Source organism: Neovison vison, chromosome 11 (genome assembly GCF_020171115.1).
Source record: "Neovison vison isolate M4711 chromosome 11, ASM_NN_V1, whole genome shotgun sequence".
Taxonomy (NCBI): Eukaryota; Metazoa; Chordata; class Mammalia; order Carnivora; family Mustelidae; genus Neogale; species Neogale vison.
The window spans coordinates 147,916,066-147,934,782 of record NC_058101.1 but is presented as its reverse complement, the minus strand read 5'-3'; the positions used below and the strand labels follow the sequence as shown (position 1 = coordinate 147,934,782).

General features: G+C 36.6%; 1 protein-coding gene across 6 annotated transcripts in view; it reads right to left on the bottom strand.

Annotated features, from left to right (window-relative positions):
* ANAPC10 (anaphase promoting complex subunit 10) overlaps positions 1-18,717 on the bottom strand; it is a 298,667-nt gene that overhangs the window by 237,363 nt on the left and 42,587 nt on the right. For all 6 annotated transcript variants that reach the window (XR_006380950.1, XM_044224943.1, XM_044224944.1 and 3 more), the window contains exon 4: positions 3,505-3,625. Coding sequence is in view for 5 of the 6 variants with exons in the window: in XM_044224943.1 (XP_044080878.1) it covers positions 3,505-3,625 (121 nt within the window). In the remaining variant the exon portion in view is untranslated. The remainder of the gene's footprint in view (positions 1-3,504; positions 3,626-18,717) is intronic.

Below are 18,717 nucleotides of genomic sequence, written 5' to 3'. Positions count from 1 at the left end.
TCTTATAACCATTAAGTAGAAAGCCTAAACTTTATTTCCATTGTAAGTCCCTCCTCAGGTATAGAAGTTGAAATATGCATCCTCGAAGAGTAAAGGGAAGGCTTAATCTCTTCTCAGAGATTTTTCAACAGAGGTAACAAAGTTCAAGATAGAATAGTGTGCTTTATAACTGAAATGAAGGAAAACATATGATAGAAAAAGAATAATTTTTTGATAGATAGGGTAGCCATTAGCTTTTCTTGCCCTGAACTAAATATTTGTAAAGTTACCAACTCAAATCAATAATAAAATGACAGAAAATAGGTTTTTAGAGTGTTTCAAGTAAACATATCCTTAATTTCTAGTAAAAAAGGAAAACCCATTAAACACTTCAATACATACTACACCTTCCCGTGGGCAACCCTCCATGGAAAAATATAAAAAGATTTAGTTGGATTTTCCACTCAGTTAAATCAGTCCTATAACTAATGAAATGATGGCTCTAAAAGCCTCATAAAAGTTAACAGTACTTTAATCAATTGTCTTAGTATCTGAGTTAGAAGATTTTTTAAAAATAACAATTTACATCCTATAGATGTAAGAAAATACAATCATGATCTGCTTATCTTCCCTTAAAAAACAAAATAATTACAGAATATTTAACTTAGAAAAAAGGTAAACAGAATAAATCACATATAAAGATGTATAATTAAAAGATAAAGTATACTTTATATCATGAGCTGCAAAGGCGGCACTAATATTTTAAAGCAAAATCCAAAAATTATGGTTCCTTAGTGAGAACTGTGGCAGAAAAGCAGTATGTTCATTAAGTTTTTCAGGAAAACAACTTACATTATCACCTGGTAATATTTAATATTACTGGTCTCATGAGGCTATGTGGTCACTACACAGAAATATAAACACACTTGGAATAAAATTAAGAGACTACCTAAAAGAGCCCTTATTCTACGTGACTAATGTTTCAGTACTTAAATGATATAAAAGAAGCAAAAACTAGATTAAAAATATTCTGCGATGATCCAAATATTTCAAGTTTGTCCAGTTTACAAAAGAATACAAAATATATATTTAACACTTAAACCTGGAAGTCATGTATGAAGATGTACATTTCCCAAAATGCATCAAAGAATATTTGAATATATATACTCTGAGAAAAACGAGTTACAAAGACTACTTAAGGTCTTATTAACATCTAGATTAGGAGACTAGCAATTAAAGGACAACAGTGACATCTAGTGGACATTTCAAATATATGACGCATAGCTTGGATCAAACTTTATTTTCAGTGTCACATAATTCAACCTGCCAGAGGGATTATACAATAAACCTTTAATTTTACACCAAAAAAAGCCAGCTCTATTCCCAAAAGATTGCTCAATATGAATATCCTAATCATGTGATAAATACAAAATATTTAACAAAGTATATCTCAAGTCCTTAAAACAGTAAAACAGATTAAATGTATCGTATGACTAAAACGGCTAGCAAAAAGCCCAATGTAATTATGGTAATAAAAAGAATCTAAAATATTCTGAATGAAAAAATCCCTGGGTAAAATGAAGAAACTGAAAAAGAAAAATGAAGAACTGATCTATTTATGAATTTATTCAAGCATGGAAAGTACATATTAACCAGTATGATCACACAAAATAAATATTTTTAAATGTAAAAGGAATATCTTACTTAGAGTGATTTTTTAAAAACAAATTCATAGTCAAGAAAATTTATAGGATCATTCCTTTTTTTTATATGTTCAGTTAGCCATTCTATAGTAGTTTCTGATGTACTGTTCAATGATTCATTAGTTTCATTTAACACCCAGTGCTCATCACTACATCAGTTTCGTAGAACACCCAGTGCTCATCACAACATGTGTGCTCCTCAATACCCATCACCTGGCCGACCCCATCACCCCCCATGCCTGAAACCCTCAGTTTGTTTCCCAAAGTCCATAGTCTCTCATGGGTCATCTCCCTCTCTGATTTTCTCCCCCTTCAGTTTTCCATCCCTTCCCCTATGGTTCTCTGTGCTATTCCTTATATTTAATGTGTGAGTGAAACCATATGATAATTCTGTTTTCTGCTTGACTTATTTCACATTCCTTAAAAGTAAAGGAAGATAACTGGAATGAGACCAGGTGGTCATCTCAAAAAAGTTGCAAACTTACCTCAAAGGATGAAAAAATTAAAAAAAAAAAAACAAAATATCTGTGGGTGACAATGTCCTTATTTGTAAACACATAAACAAAGTTCACAAAGAAACAACACTGCATTTAATGAGTAAGTAATGAAAGTATATGTGATTCTTATTAAGCTTATTACTAACTCAGGGAAGAAATATAAATGTAGAGAGAGGGTCTTATAAACACTAACTCAAATAAGAGTCCAGGCCACAAATTGGCTGGAAGTCTTTTCAAAAACCACAGGTGCTTCCCAGATCTCTCAGAATCACCTAATTCAAAAGATTTTAATGATTATTTGAACTCAATGACTTTCTGACAAGAAAAGATGCAAAGGGCAGAACTTTTCAAGTACATAGTTCAAACTCACTGAAAGTATCTCTGAAATGTAAGTATTTTAGCACTAATAACAGTCAGGTCACAAAAGCATTATCCTGATAGCTTCGAAAAGTTATATAGCAGATAAATAAATTGGGGTATATTCAAACAATTCCTGAGTATAACTCAGGAATATAGAAAAATGAAGTACTGCTATACACACAACAACATGGATGGACTGTCAAAAAATTAGGCTGAGTGAAAGAAGCCTCACAATAAGTTATACCATCTGTGATTCCATTTATATGACATGCTAGAACAAAATAAAATGATCTATATAATAAATGAATGAATGAATGAGCAAACAAAAAAATTAGAACAACACTTACCTCTGAGAGTAGGATAGAGATGGAGATTGGTTGGGAAGAGATATGAGGAAATTTAATGGGGTAGTGAAAATGTTCTATATGTTAATAGGAGTCAGGGTTACAGATATGTTTTTGCATTTGTGAAAACTCACAAATAAATATATTTAAGATTTGCGGAAACTGCATATAAATTGTACCTTAAAAAATGAACCTGAAGCAAAACTCTGGTTATCATATATTACACTGAGGTATTTGGGGTGATAAGTACAAATATCTGCAAGTTATTTTGAAATGCATATAAAAATTAGATGAATTGATGGACAGTTAATAATAAAGCAAATATAGCAAAACACTGATAATTATAGGTTCTAGGAGGTGAGTATACTGCGGTTTACTATACAATTCAGCTTTTCTATACATCTGAAAATTTCTGTAATAAAACACTAGGAAAAAAACGAAGATGACAAATGAATCAAAAAAAATTTTAAATATAAAAAATTAAAAATGCTTTCTTAAATATTAACAATATTCCTTTTATGTATTAACATTTTAATCTATCTAATCTAATGTCAAATGTAACTATTTTCTAAAGAGCAAGAGTCACAGGAGAACATATTTTTTAAAATGTGAAAAACATACCCGAATTTCTTGAAGATTGTGAAAATTATTTCCGACTCTGACTGAGATCTTGCTTGGAGTATAGCTTTCATCAGATTTGTAGTCTGCATAAATACATAATGTCTTCACTGTTGTTTTTCTTCTAAAAGCAATAAAATAAAAACATGCTCCTTATCATGTGGAAAGATTATATCCAAGCACCTTCTGATCATAGTTTGCTAAAATGAGTACTTCAATTAACAGTTCCCAATTCCTTTCATTTTAACAATGATGAAAATGAACAAGTAAAAATACGATACACATTTATATAGGCATCTCTTATCTAGAACATGGTCAAGAACCAGATGTGAGCAAATTAAAAACATTTAAACCAAACTAGGTATCTTAAAGTGCAAATAAGCATTAAGAATTTCAATTCTCTTCATTTGTATTTTAGACAAATAAATTATTCTAACAAGCTTGGTTTTCTTTACTAATTTCTTTCCTATGTCAATACTTGAAAATAACTAGCTAAGTAAGAAATTAAGTCCAGCAAAAACAATATCATTTATAATATAATTTTATAATACGTAAATATATATTATAGAGTATATAATAGTATAATTTTAAAATATCTCAAGAAATAAAGTTCTACCGTTTTCAAAATATACATATCTTTGGAAAATAAGCAAGACTATATAACACAAAATTAATCTCAGAAAAAAATGCAAGTGGCCAAAAAACATGAAAATTATTTAATCTCTAATAATCAAAGAAATAGGAATTAATCACTTAGACATTAGTTTTGTTATCACACTGAAAAATATTAAAATGACTGATAATACCCAAATTTGATTAGAAAAAGGTACTTTCATAATCAGTTAGTAGGTATACAACCTTTGATACTGAATTAAACTCTAAGAATACATCAGAAAACCAAAATAACACAACTACTCAAAAATGGATGCAGAAAAATGTTTACCATCCTGGGGTTAAATTACTAAAAAATCATAAGCAACCTAAGTATCCACCTCAATAGGGAATTAGCTAAGTAAATTATATCCATTCTATGAAATCCTATACAACTATTTAAAACAATCAAACACATTATATAGGTTAGGGAAAAAAGGAGATTACAAAACAGTATATATAGAAGGACTACATTCTGGAGAAAACAAAAAAAAAACTTGAAAAGCATATAAATCTCTCTATATATATAGGTATATATGTTTTATATATGTATTTACATAAATACAATATAGATAGATGTAGATAGAATCATATAAAAAAGTAAAAGTGACTAGTTTGGTGGAGTAGAACTATGGGAGAGCTTTTTTTTCTTCTTTATGATTTATATATTTTCTGAATAATTTTTTTTACACTGAGCATGTGCTATTTGGGCCATTAGGAAAAAACAAAAAACAAAAAACAAAAAAACCACCAGACAATTTTAAACATCAACCAAAAAACCAATAAGAAGTCTATTTAAATGTGCTTTAAAAGTTAAGTTCTGGTATAAAATGGCACTAACTTAATAACAATGAGCTCCTTGAACAGAAGTAGTCTGTGTCAAAAGTCAACCTATAAAAACAGCAGGGGATCTGTGGCTCTTAGTGAGAGGACCAAACTTCTATAACCCAAGCTATTCATCAGAAAGGAATGGGGAAAGTTAAGGACTTTTCCTCAAATAATAAAGACAGATCAAGATATAAAACACTAAATACCCAGGAACTGCTGACAGGATAAATACCATTACCAGGTTTTCAGAAGGGGCCAGCGATATCAAACTGACATATTTTCTTTCTTGCGGGCCAGGAAGGAGACATGAGAGGAAGCAAAGAAAGAAGGGAAAATTTTGAAGGGCATCCAAAAGATCTTTTTCCCTGATGAGCCAGAAGCAGACTGTGAAAGGTTTTTCTTATTGTGGAAAGATCAAAGATCATGAAGATTACCCTTGAGGACTTTTGCTTTTCCTTTTTTAACAAAAACAGATCTAAAGGGCCAAGCTGTTTGCTCAGAATAATTTTACCTCCAAGTTATGAAATTCAAGAGCACTTAAATCACTGGAACCTGCAAGACAATCAGGGTGAGGTGAGAAAGGCAAAGAAGGGTAACAACAATAATGACTATAAAAACAACAGCAACAAAAGAAAAGAGCAAGTGGATACTCTGGCCCAGAAGTAAGACTTCTATTTCCTCCTCTACCTTGGATATAGACGCTATTACCAACTTCATTTTATTGATCTAGAACAAGAAAAACAGTAACACCCAGGTTAACACTAACTGGCTTAAGGTAAAAGCTAGGAGGTAGGCACAGTTGAAGTTGAAACATGCTGTCTGTCCATCTGCCTCACATGATCTTAACCACTCTCGCATTCCTATTAATTAATTGTACTTATTCAACAGTCATTGATACCAGTTTACAGTAATATGGCAGTATCTGAATTTCAGCTGCCATAAGTTCTTAAGACCCATGTATTCCCGGAAAGCATAATGTATAATTTGCTTTACATTTGTAAAGGGAACTATGACCTCAATGAAAGTTTAAACACTGTTTTTCTAAATTGTTTATCAATTTTAAAATTGTTTATTAATTTTATCTCACGGTGAAATAAAAAAATAATAGTCATAGAAACCAAGCTACGTGTCAAATAGCAACGCATGTGGGAAGATTAAATGCACAGGTTCCTGAGACATCGTGGTGGCTACTCGAATTGCTCAAATCATCATTATAATAATAAGCATCATACTGTACGCTTACTCAATGCCAAGCACCATGCTAAACGCTTAGGATAAAGTACTGTAGGAAGGGAGAAGAGAGAGGATAACATTTCCCCATTTCTGATGCCATATGTAACACTCTCAGCCTCCCTAGTCCTCATCCACCCCTCCCTTTCTGCTGAGAAACAGCTGCTGGCAGAACACACGACTTTGTTCCTTCATGCCACAAAGTTAATAGAGGCAGGCTCTACCTGGCCAGCACTTTCATGACTGGATGGACAAGTCTGTTTAATGCTAGGGTTTAATATTCGGAAACACACTTAACTGCAAATATAATCCCCTCTCTCAAGAATCAGCTTTGTCAGTTTTAAAAGAATATCTTGGACTCCACCCACTAACTCCTGGATAATTTCTCAATTCATTGGGAACCCATATAATTGAAAGAGAAGACATTAGTGACAGATGCTCCTGGATGTCAACCTAACAGCCCCTTTTCCCTTCCTTCTTCATAGCCTCCTGCTAAAAGACTATATTCCCCAGCTTCCTTTAAAGCTAGATACAACCATATGACTAAGTTATGGCCAGTAAGATTTGAATCAAATGACTATATTTTATAAGGTTTCTTTAAAGGAAGAAATGCCCCCTATTTCCTTCCCCACCTACTCCTTCCTGCTGCCTGGCACATGGACATGATGAGTAACATTCCAGCAAGCACTTATGAGGTGACCTTGAGGATAGAACTCTTAAGCTAAGAATGGTAGAATGGAAAGAGAAGGAATCTGGGTCCACAATACATACACTATGAGCTGTCATACCACTTCTAAACTGCCAGGTTCTTCTTATTGAAGAGAAAGAGCAAATAAATTTCCACTTGTTTAAAGCACTGTTATTAGAAGCTCTATTACCAAAAGCAAAAACAAAACAAAACACAACAAAAGCCCCAGCAGCAGCAGCTGTGTTGCTAAACGTTCTTATTTCTATTTAATATAGCATTATCATGCCCACATTACAGATAAGGAAATAGAGGCTCAGATTCAGGGTAAGCAAGCAGTCTCACTGACACATCTAGTAAAGCACAGACTAAGAATTTGAATCTATGTCTGTATGACTACTGTATATAAGAGTAGTTACTAACTCCTGAGGGACAAGACTTAAAACTAAAAAACAAAACAGTTATAATATTCTGTTTATCATTCCCAGTTAACATTCTAGATACATTATAACTAAGAAACTGAGACATAAAGCGCCCATATACTTGCCTAGTACAAAAGGCAAACAAATGGTTTACATATATAATAAGTGACTACATTCCCCTGTGTTCCTCATACCATAGTGGAAAATGTCCCTGTTGTGTAAAAGTTATTTTTTTATCAATATAAACAGAATACTAAAAGGAAAGCTTTTACTGAAGGTTAAGACAAGAAATATCATGTTTTAATAGGAACATAAGACATCAGTGTGATTGTTTCAACAGATATGATTAAAAACAAAACCCAAACAGTCAGGGATGTCTCCACATGAAGAAATAACTGTTACAGAACTTAGCCCTACCCCCAACAGAAACAACTAAATGCAACCACAAATGAAAGGACTATCTCCAGACACTAAACAACAGGCAGCATTAAGAATCCCGAGAGAATGGATATGAATGAGGTGAGCACTGCAATGCAGGGAGGGCACAGTCTAATAGAATCTTTCAGTCTTATTAAGTTGAGGAAGGAGCTATCCTACAGAAAAACTCCAGAAGTCTGCATGGAGTATTCTGCACATGCATAGGGTGAAACTCTACAAAGACAAGCAAAGAACAGCATTGCTGGGAAAGAAGCATTACAGGAAAACAGCTAACAATTCCCAGAGGTCACAAAGGGTAGGGAATCACTGGAGTTCCCAAAAACCAAAGTGGAGAGTATGAATACCTCTTCAAATATCTAGCATATTCGTTTGAAACCCCAGAAGGGTCAAGCCCTAGCATACTTCAGGTTAATCTTGCCCAAGGTAAGTGATCTTGAACTGTAGTCTGGGGACCTGTGGAGGACTTGGAAGACCTTTTCAGGGGATCAACAAGGTCTCAACTGTTTTTCTAATAATCCCAAGATGTTACTTGCCATTTTTAGAATCATTCTGCTATGAATACATGGTAGAGTATTTCAAATGCTATCTGAAATGGAATATTGTAAAAGATTTAACGAAGAAGCACATATGAGACTCCAGCTCTTCTCTCTTAAGCCAGACACAAAAGACATTCACACCAAAAAAAAAATAAATGGATAACATTATTCTCGCTATTGTTTTCTAAGAGATAGTTATTTTTCACTAAAAATATGTTATTCATGCAAGCATATAATAGGTTAATCATTATTTAATTTTGGATGAAGAAAGACTCTAAAATACTTCAGCTATAATTTCTAATACGGTAAATACTGACAGATGCAAAAAATAAGCAAAAGAGACCCACAGAAAAGTTTGTAAAACCAAAAAACTTAAAAGAACTACTTCCCCAGAGCAGGGATCAGCAAAACAGTGCTCACAGGCCAAATGTGGCCCACCACTTACTCCTGTGAATAAAGTCTTATTTAAACAAAGAAGCACCCATTCATTTACCCACTGTCCACAGCTGCTTTGCACAGCAAATTTAAGCAGCAGCAGCAGCATACAACATGGTTTGCATGACCTAAAATATTTACTAGCTATCTTACTACAAAAAAAGTTTTCTGAACCCCACCTGACAGTAAAAGGTACTGTAGTCCCACTGTAAAGAGAACAACCCTCAAAAAAGATCAAGTTGATTCTTAAGTAACTTAACCGCCTGCCAGAACAAAATCCAATCCTCTTTTAAAACAATAGATTGCACTCAACAAAATTTACTAAATCCTGCATCCAACCAAAAATTACTACAAAGAGGGTACCTGGGTGGCTCAGTTGGTTAAGCCACTGCCTTTGGCCAAGGTCATGATCCCAGAGTCCCATGAGCCCCGCATCTGGCTCCCAGCTCCATGGGGAGTCTGCTTCTCCCTCTGACCGCCTCCCCTCTCATGCTCTCTCTCACACTCTCTCTCAAATAAATAAATAAAATTTTTAAAAATTACTATAAAGAATCAGAAAAATGTAACCCATAATGAAAAAATCAGTCAATAAAGATATGGAAAAGACAGAGATGACAGAATCAAAAGATAAGAAATTAAAAAAGAAAATAAAAATACCTACAGGTATATAACAAACCATTCAAAACTTGTGACTTAAAAAAATTATTTTGTTTGTGAATCTGGAATTCAGGCAGGGCTCAGAAGGGAAGTTCTACACAGCATCAGGTGTGACAACTTGACTTGGGAGCTAAAGAATCTGCTTCCAAGAGCTCACTAATATGGTTGGAAAGCTGGTGCTGGTTATTGGCTGGAAGCCTATTAGCTAAGGCTTTGGCCTTTGGTTCATTTCCTCATGGGCTTCCCCATTTGATGTGGGTTTTCTCACAGCATGGTAGAGGAGTATCAGGGAGAGAATCGCAAAAAATAGAAAACAAGGTAGAAGTTGTATACTTTCTATGACCCAGGCTTAGAGATAACAGTGTCATAATATCCATATTCTCAGGCAACAAATCCATAAAGGCCTGACCAGTTTCAAGCGAGGAGATATAGATGCCATCTCTTGATTAGGCAGTAGCGAAGTTGTAGAAGGGCATGTGCAATAGAAAATAATGTTGTGGGACACCTGGGTGGCTCAGTCAGTTAAGCATCTGTCTTTGGCTCAGGTGATGGTCCTGGGGTCCTAGAATTGAGCCCCACATCATCAGGCTCCCTGCTCAGTGGGTGTCCTGCTTCTCCCTCCCCAGCAAACTTGTGCTCTCTCTGGTGCTCTCTCATGCGTTCTCTCAAATAAATAAAATCTCTTAAAAAAAAGAAAAGAATGTGGAAAATATAGTCTGTTATAAAGATGCTCCAAGAATTAAAAGAAAACATGAGCACAATATGGAGAGATGAAAAATATTTTTTAAAAATGGAATTTGTAGACATAGAAAAAAATCTGAAATAAAAAATTCACTGGATGTAATTAACAGTTTAAATATTGCAGAAGACTGTGAACATAATGATATAACTACAGAAACTCTCCAGAATTAACGATAGAAAACAAAAACGTCTCATCCATCATTAAAATAAATAGAATGTCAGTGATCTATGAGACAGTATAAAGCAGACAAACATGTCATTCAAGTCTCAGGAAAAAAGGGGGTTAGATAGAAATCATTTGAAGAAATTATAGCCCAAATTTTTCAATATTCAATGAAAAGTACCCAATGATTCATGAAGGTCAATGAACTATAAGAAAGATAAACACAAAGAAATCCACATCAGGATAAGTCATAATTACACTGCTTAAAAAAAAAAAATAGTGAAAGAAAAAAAGACTTAAAAGCAGCAGGCAGGGGGGATGAGGAGACACATTAAATACAAAGAAACAAAGATAAGAAAGACAACAAACTTCATATCAGAAAAAATAATGAAACAGCGTCTTTAAAATGTTAAAGAAAACAAACAACCTACAATTAAGTATCTGGTGAAATACATTCTAAAAATAAAGACAAGGGGTGCCTGGGTGGCTCAGTGGGTTAAAGCCTCTGGTCAGGATCTCAGGGTACTGATATTGAGCCCCGCCATCGGGCTCTCTGCTTGGCAGGGAGGCTGTTTCCTCCTCTCTCTCTGCCTGCCTCTCTGCCTACTTGTGATCTGTCTGTCAAATAAAATCAATCTTAAAAAAAAAAAAAATAGGGAGGGAGGAGTCAAGATGGTGGAGTAGTAGCAGGCTGAGACGACATCAGGTAGCAGGAGATCAGCTAGATAGCTTATCAAACCATTGCGAACACCTACAAATCCAATAGGAGATTAAAGAGAAGAAGAGCAACAATTCTAGAAACAGAAAATCGACCACATTCTGAAAGGTAAAACCGGTGGAGAAGTGAATCCAAAGAGACGGGAAGATAGACTGCAGGGGGAGGGGCCAGCTCCCGGCAAGCGGCGGAGCAACGCAGCACAAAATCAGGACTTTTAAGTCTGTTCCACAGCGAGGGACATCACTCCAGATGCTAAACGGGGGTGAAGCCCACGCAGGATCAACGTGGCCCCAGGTCCCGCGGGGTCACAGAAGCATGGGGGGTGTCTGAGTGTCGCAGAGTTCACAGGTGTTAGACCAGGGAAGCCGGCTACAGACAGAGCCGATAAGGAGTCTCAACTCGGGGTTACCTTGAACTGTAATCCGTGGCACAGGCCACTGCTCTGTGAGTGGGGTCCCCACAAGATCCAGGGAGAAACCCCCTGATGGAGCTCAAGGATATGCAGGTTTCAGAGACTACAGGTGGAATTGTGGGCCAGAGACAGAGACGGGTGGTCACAGGCTGGGTGAGCTCAGAGCGCAGAGATGGGAGTGCTTGAGCGCTTTTCTCTGAGGGCGCATTGAGGATTGGGGCCCCAAGCTCTGGGCTCCTCCGGGTCAGAGATTGGGAGGTAGCCATCGTTATTGCCGTACTCCAGAACTCTACAGAAAGCATTCAGGGAACAAAAGCTCCCGAAAGCGAACCCAAGCAGATTACTTAGCCTGGCCCCTGGTAAGGGCGGTGCAATTCCACCTTGGGCAAAGGCACTTGAGAAACACTACAAAAGGCCCCTCCCCCAGAATCTCAGCAAGAAATCCAGCCAACACCAAGTTCACTTATCAGGGAGAACAGTGGAATTCCAGAGGAGGAGAAAGCAAAGCATGGAATTCATGGCTTTCTCCCCATGATTCTTAAGTCTTGCAGTTAATTGATTTTTTAAAAATTTTTTTTCCACTGCTAAATTTTTTTTAACTTTTACCTTTTCCTCTTTAAACGTTTTTAAACTAGTTTATCTTAATAGGTTTCATAAAAAAAGAATTATAACCTTTTTTGAACCTTCATTATTATAGTCATATTTTATCCTTCTTTGTATCTAACTTTATTTTTTGTATACACATAGGGTTTTTTCTTCTAAAAAATTTGGGGTGCAACTTCTTCTAATAGGACAAAATATACCCTAAATCTAGCTCCGGGCTTATTCTAGTCTCCACCTGAGCAAAATCTCTCCACTTTTCTTTTTCTTTATTCCCCCAACCAACTTACTTTATCAACTCCTTTTTTAAAAATTAAAAAAAACTTTTTTTTTCTTTTTCATCTTTATAGGGATATTCCATCCATTCAATGAGTTTGCCCTTATATATGTTTTTCATTCTTTAAAATTTTGGGAGATAGTTTCTTCTAAGAGACCAAAATACTCACAAAATTAAGTGGGTGACCCTGTTCTAGTCACCACTCTAATATATATATATTTTTTTCTTTATTTCTTTTCTTTTTTTATATTCTTTTTTTTTTTCCTGAAGTTCTTTATATCCCCTTTCTCCCACCCACGATTTGGGGACTCTTCTGATTTGGTTAAAGCACATTTTCCTGGGGTCTTTTCCACCCTTTTAGTATTTTATTTGCTCCTTCACATATTCTTATCTGGACAAAATGACAAGGTGGAAAAACTCACCACAAAAAAAAAGAACTAGAGGCAGCACCAAAGGCTGGGGACCTAATCAATATGAAAATGGGTTATATGTCACATCTAGAGTTCAGAATGACGATTCTCAAGGCTCTAGCCGGGCTCGAAAAAGGCATGGAAGATATTAGAGAAACCCTCTCCGGAGAGATAAAAGCCCTTTCTGGAGAAATAAAAGAACTAAAATCTAACCAAGTTGAAATAAAAAAAGCTATTAATGAGGTGCAGTCAAAAATGGAGGCTCTCACTGCTAGGATAAATGAGGCAGAAAAAGAATTAGTGATATAGAAGACCAAATGACAGAGAATAAAGAAGCTGAGCAAAAGAGAGACAAACAAATACTGGACCATGAGGGGAGAATTTGAGAGAGAAGTGATACCATAAGACGGAAAAAAATTAGAATAACTGGGATTCCAGAAGAAGAAAGAGAGAGGGGAGCAGAAGGCATATTGGACAGAATTATGGGAGAGAATTTCCCTAATATGGCAACGGAAAAAAGCATCAAAATCCAGGAGGTGCAGAGAACCCCCCTCAAAATCAGTAAGAATAGGTCCACACCCCGACACCTAATAGTAAAATTCACAAGTCTTAGCAACAAAAAGAAAATCCTGAAAGCAGCCCGGGAAAAGAAGTCTGTAACGTACAATGGTAAAAATATTAGATTGGCAGCAGACTAATCCACAGAGTCCTGGCAGGCCAGAAAGACCTGGTGTGATATATTCAGAGCACTAAACAAGAAAAACATGCAGCCAAGAATATCCAGGTAGGCTATCATTGAAAATAGGAGAGATAAAAAGCTTCCAGGACAAACAAAAACTGAAAGAATTTGTAAACCAGCAAACCAGCTCTACAGGAAATCTTGAAAGGGGTCCTCTAAGCAAAGAGAGACTCTAAAAGTAGTAGATCAGAAGGAACAGAGACAATAGACAGTAACAGTCACCTTACAGGCAATAAATACCATGGCACTAAATTAATACCTCTCAATAGTTACCCTGAATGTTAAGGGACTAAATGCCCCAATCAAAAGACAAAGGGTATCAGAATGGATAAAAAAAACAAAACCCATCTATATGTTGCCTACAAGAAACTCATTTTAGACCCGAAGACACCTCCAGATTTAAAGTGAGGGTGTGGAAAACGATTTACCATGCTAATGGACCTCAGAAGAAAGCTGGGGTGGCAATCCTTACATCAGATCCATTAGATTTTAAGCCAGAGACTATATTAAGAGATGAGAGTCTGTCCAACAAGAAAATCTAACAATTTTAAATATCTATGCCCTAACATGGGAGCAGCCAACTATATAAACCAATTAATAACAAAATCAAAGAAACACATCGACAATAGTCCAGTAATAGTAGGGGACTTTAACACTCCCCTCACTGAAATGGACAGATCATCTAAGCAAAAGATCAACAAGGAAATAAAGGCCTTAAATGACACACTGGACCAGATGGACATCACGGATATATTCAGAACATTCCATCCCAAAGCAACAGAATACACATTCTTCTCTAGTGCACATGGAACATTCTCCAGAATAGATCACATCCTGGGTCACAAATCAGGTCTCAACCAGTATCAAAAGATTGAGATCATTCCCTGTATATTTTCAGACCACAGTGCTCTGAAGCTAGAACTCAATCACAAGAGGAAATTTGGAAAGAACCCAAATACATGGAGACTAAACAGCATCCTTCTAAAGAATGAATGGGTCAACCAGGAAATTAAAGAAGAATTGAAAAAATTCATGGAAACAAATGATAATAAAAACACAGTGGTTCAAAATCTGTGGGACACAGCAAAGGCAGTCCTGAGAGGAAAATATATAGCAATACAAGCCTTTCTCGAGAAACAAGAAAGGTCTCAAGTACACAACCTAAGCCTACACCTAAAGGAGCTGGAGAAAGAACAAAGAAAGCCTAAACCCGGCAGGAGAAGAGAAATCATAAAGGTCAGAGCAGAAATCAATGAAATAGAAACCAAAAAAAACAATAGAACAAATCAACGAAACTAGGAGCTGGTTCTTTGAAAGAATTAATAAGATTGATAAACCCCTGGCCAGACTTCTCAAAAAGAAAAGAGAAGGACCCAAATAAATAAAATCATAAATGAAGGAGGATAGATCACAACCGACACCAAAGAAATACAGACCATTATAAGAACATACTATGAGCAACTCTACGCCAACAAATTTGACAATCTGGAAGAAATGGATGCATTCCTAGAGACACATAAACTACCACAACTGAACCAGGAAGAAATAGCAAGCCTGAACAGACCCATAACCAGTAAGGAGATTGAAGCAGTCATCAAAAATCTCCAAACAAACAAAAGCCCAGGGCCAGACGGCTTCCCGGGGGAATTCTACCAAACGTTTAAAGAACTAATTCCTATTCTCCTGAAACTGTTCCAAAAAATAGAAATGGAAGGAATGGAAGGAAAACTTCCAAACTCATTTTATGAAGCCAGCATCACCTTGATCCCAAAACCAGACAAGGATCCCATCAAAAAAGAGAACTACAGACCAATATCCTTGATGAACACAGATGGCGAAAATTCTCATCAAAATACTAGCCAATAGGATTCAGCAGTACATTTAAAGGGACCACGACCAAGTGGGATTTATTCCAGGGCTGCAAGGTTGGTTCAACATCCGCAAATCAATCAGTGTGATACAACACATTAATAAAAGAAAGAACAAGAACCATATGATACTCTCAATAGATGCTGAAAAAGCATTTGACAAAGTACAGCATCCCTTCCTGACCAAAACTCTTCAAAGTGCAGGGATAGAGGGCACATACCTCAATATCATCAAAGCCATCGATGAAAAACACACCGCAAATATCATTCTCAATGGAGAAAAACTGAAAGCTTTTCCGCTAAGGTCAGGAACACGGCAGGGATGTCCATTATCGCCACTGCTATTCAACATAGTACTAGAAGTCCTAGCCTCAGCAATCAGACAACAAAAGGAAATTAAAGGCATCCAAATTGGCAATGAAGAAGTCAAACTATCACTCTCTGCAGATGATATGACACTCTATGTGGAAAGCCCACAAGGCTCCACTCCAAAACTGCTAGAACTTATACAGGAATACAGTAAAGTGTCAGGATATAAAATCAATGCACAGAAATCAGTTGCATTTCTCTACACCAACAACAAGACAGAAGAAAGAGAAATTAAGGAGTCAGTCCCATTTACAATTGTACCCAAAACTGTAAGATACCCAGGAATAAACCTAGCCAAAGAGGCTAAGAATCTATACTCAGAAAACTATAAAGTACTCATGAAAGAAATTGAGGAAGACACAAAGAAACGGAAAAATGTTCCATGCTCCTGGATTAGAAGAATAAATATTGTGAAAATGTCTGTGCTACCTGAAGCAATCTACACATTTAATGCAATTCCTATCAAAATGCCATCCATTCTTTTTCAAAGAAATGGAACAAATAATCCTAAAATCTATATGGAACCAGAAAAGACCTCGAATAGCCAAAGCAATATTGAAAAAGAAAGCCAAAAAGAAAGCCAAAAAGAAAGCCAAAGTTGGTGGCATCACAATTCCAGACTTCAAGCTCTGTTACAAAGCTGTCATCATCAAGACAGCATGGTACTGACACGAAAACAGACACATAGATCAATAAACAGAATAGAGAGCCCAGAAATAGACCCTCAACTCTATGGTCAACTAATCTTCGACAAAGCAGGAAAGAATGTTCAATGGAAAAAGACAGCCTCTTCAATAAATGGTGTTGGGAAAATTGGACAGCCACATGCAGAAAAATGAAACTGGATCATTTCCTTAAACCACACACGAAAATAGACTCAAAATGGATGAAGGACCTCAATGTGAGAAAGGAATCCATCAAAATCCTTGAGGAGAACATAGACAGCAACCTCTTCGACTTCAGTCACAGCAATTTCTTCCTAGGAACATTGCCAAAGGCAAGGGAAACAAGGGCAAAAATGAACTATTGGAATTTCAAGATCAAAAGCTTTCGCACAGCAAAGGAAACAGTTAACAAAACCGAAAGACAACTGACAGAATGGGAGAAGATATTTGCAAACGACATATCAGATAAAGGGCTAGTGTCCAAAATTGATAAAGAACTTAGCAAACTCAACACCCAAAGAACAAATAATCCAATCAAGAAATGGGCAGAGGACATGAACAGACATTTCTGCAAAGAAGACATCCAGGTGGCCAACAGACACATGAAAAAATGTTCCACATCACTCAGCATCAGAGAAATACAAATCAAAACCACAATGAGATATCACCTCACACATTCAGTCAGAATGGCTAAAATTAACAAGTCAGGAAATGACAGATGCTGGCGAGGATGTGGAGAAAGGGGAACCCTCCTACACTGTTGGTGGGAATGCAAGCTGGTGAAACCACTCTGGAAAACAGCATGGAGGTTCCTCAAATAGTTGGAAATAGAGCTACCCTATGACCCAGCAATTGCACTACTGGGTATTTACCCTAAAGATACAAAAGTGATCCGAAGGGGCACGTGCACCCAAATGTTTATAGCAGCAATGTCCACAATAGCCAAACTATGGAAAGAACCTAGATGTCCATCAACAGATGAACGGATAAAGAAGATGTGGTGTATATATATACAATGGAATACTACGCAACCATCAAAAGAAATGAAATCTTGCCATTTGCGATGACGTGGATGGAACTAGAGGGTATCATGCTTAGCGAACTAAGTCAATCGGAGAAAGACAACTACCATATGATCTCCCTGATATGAGGAAGTGGAGATGGAATGTGGGAGACTTGGGGGGTAGGGAAAGAATAAATGAAACAAGATGGGATCAGGAGGGAGACAAACCAGAAGGGACTCTTAATCTCACAAAATAAACTGAGGGTTGTTGGGAGGAGGGGGGTAGGGTTATGGACATTGGGCAGGGTATGTGCTATGGTGAGTGTTGTGAAGTGTGTAAACCTGGCGATTCATAGACCTGTGCCCCTGGGGCTAATAATACATTATATGTTTATATAAAAATTTTTAAAAAATTAAAAATAAATAAAAAATATAAAATACAAAAATAAAATTAAAGACAAAATAGGGGCGCCTGGGGGCGCCTGAGTGGCTCAGTGGGTTAAGCCGCTGCCTTCGGCTCGGGTCATGATCTCAGGGTCCTGGGATCGAGTCCTGCATCGGGCTCTCTGCTCAGCGGGGAGCCTGCTTCCCTCTCTCTCTCTGCCTGCCTCTCTGCCTACTTGCGATCTCTCTGTCAAGTAAATAAATAAGATCTTTAAAAAAAAAAAAAATAGGGGCGCCTGGGTAGCTCAGTCAGTTAAGCATCTGACTTGTGATTTCAGCTGAGATCATGATCCCAGGGTCATAGGACTGAGCCCGAGTCTGGTTTCGTTCAGCAGTAAGTCTGCTGGAGATTCTCTCACTCTTCCTCTGCCCCTCCCCTGACTCACACACACGCACTCTTCATCTCTTTCGCACTTTCTCCAAAAATAAGAAATCTTTATAAAAAATAAATGTATAAAATAAAGACAAACAGAGACATTTTCAAACAAGCAAAAGTTTTGAGAATTGATTGCCAACAAATGTGCACAATGAGTAATGTTAAAGAAATTTCTTCAGAAGGAAGGAAAATACCAAATAGAAATGTGAATCTATGAAAAGTAATAAAGAGTACTGAAAATAATAAACATGTAAGTGAATAGAAAACATTTTTCATATTTAATAATTTTTATAAAGGCACGTCTGGGTGACTCAGTCAATTAAGCTCTGCTTTAGGCTCAGGTCATTATCCCAAGGTCCTGGGGTAAGTCCGGCACTGGGCTCCTTGCTCAGTGGGGAGCCCGCTTCTCTCTCTGCCTGCCACCACCCGTTTGTGCGCGTGCTCTCTCTGACAAATAAATATTTTAAAATATAAAAATAAAAGATAAAAAAAATTTCTAAAGATAACTATTTAGGGGCGCCGGGGTGGCTCAGTGGGTTAAGGCCTCTG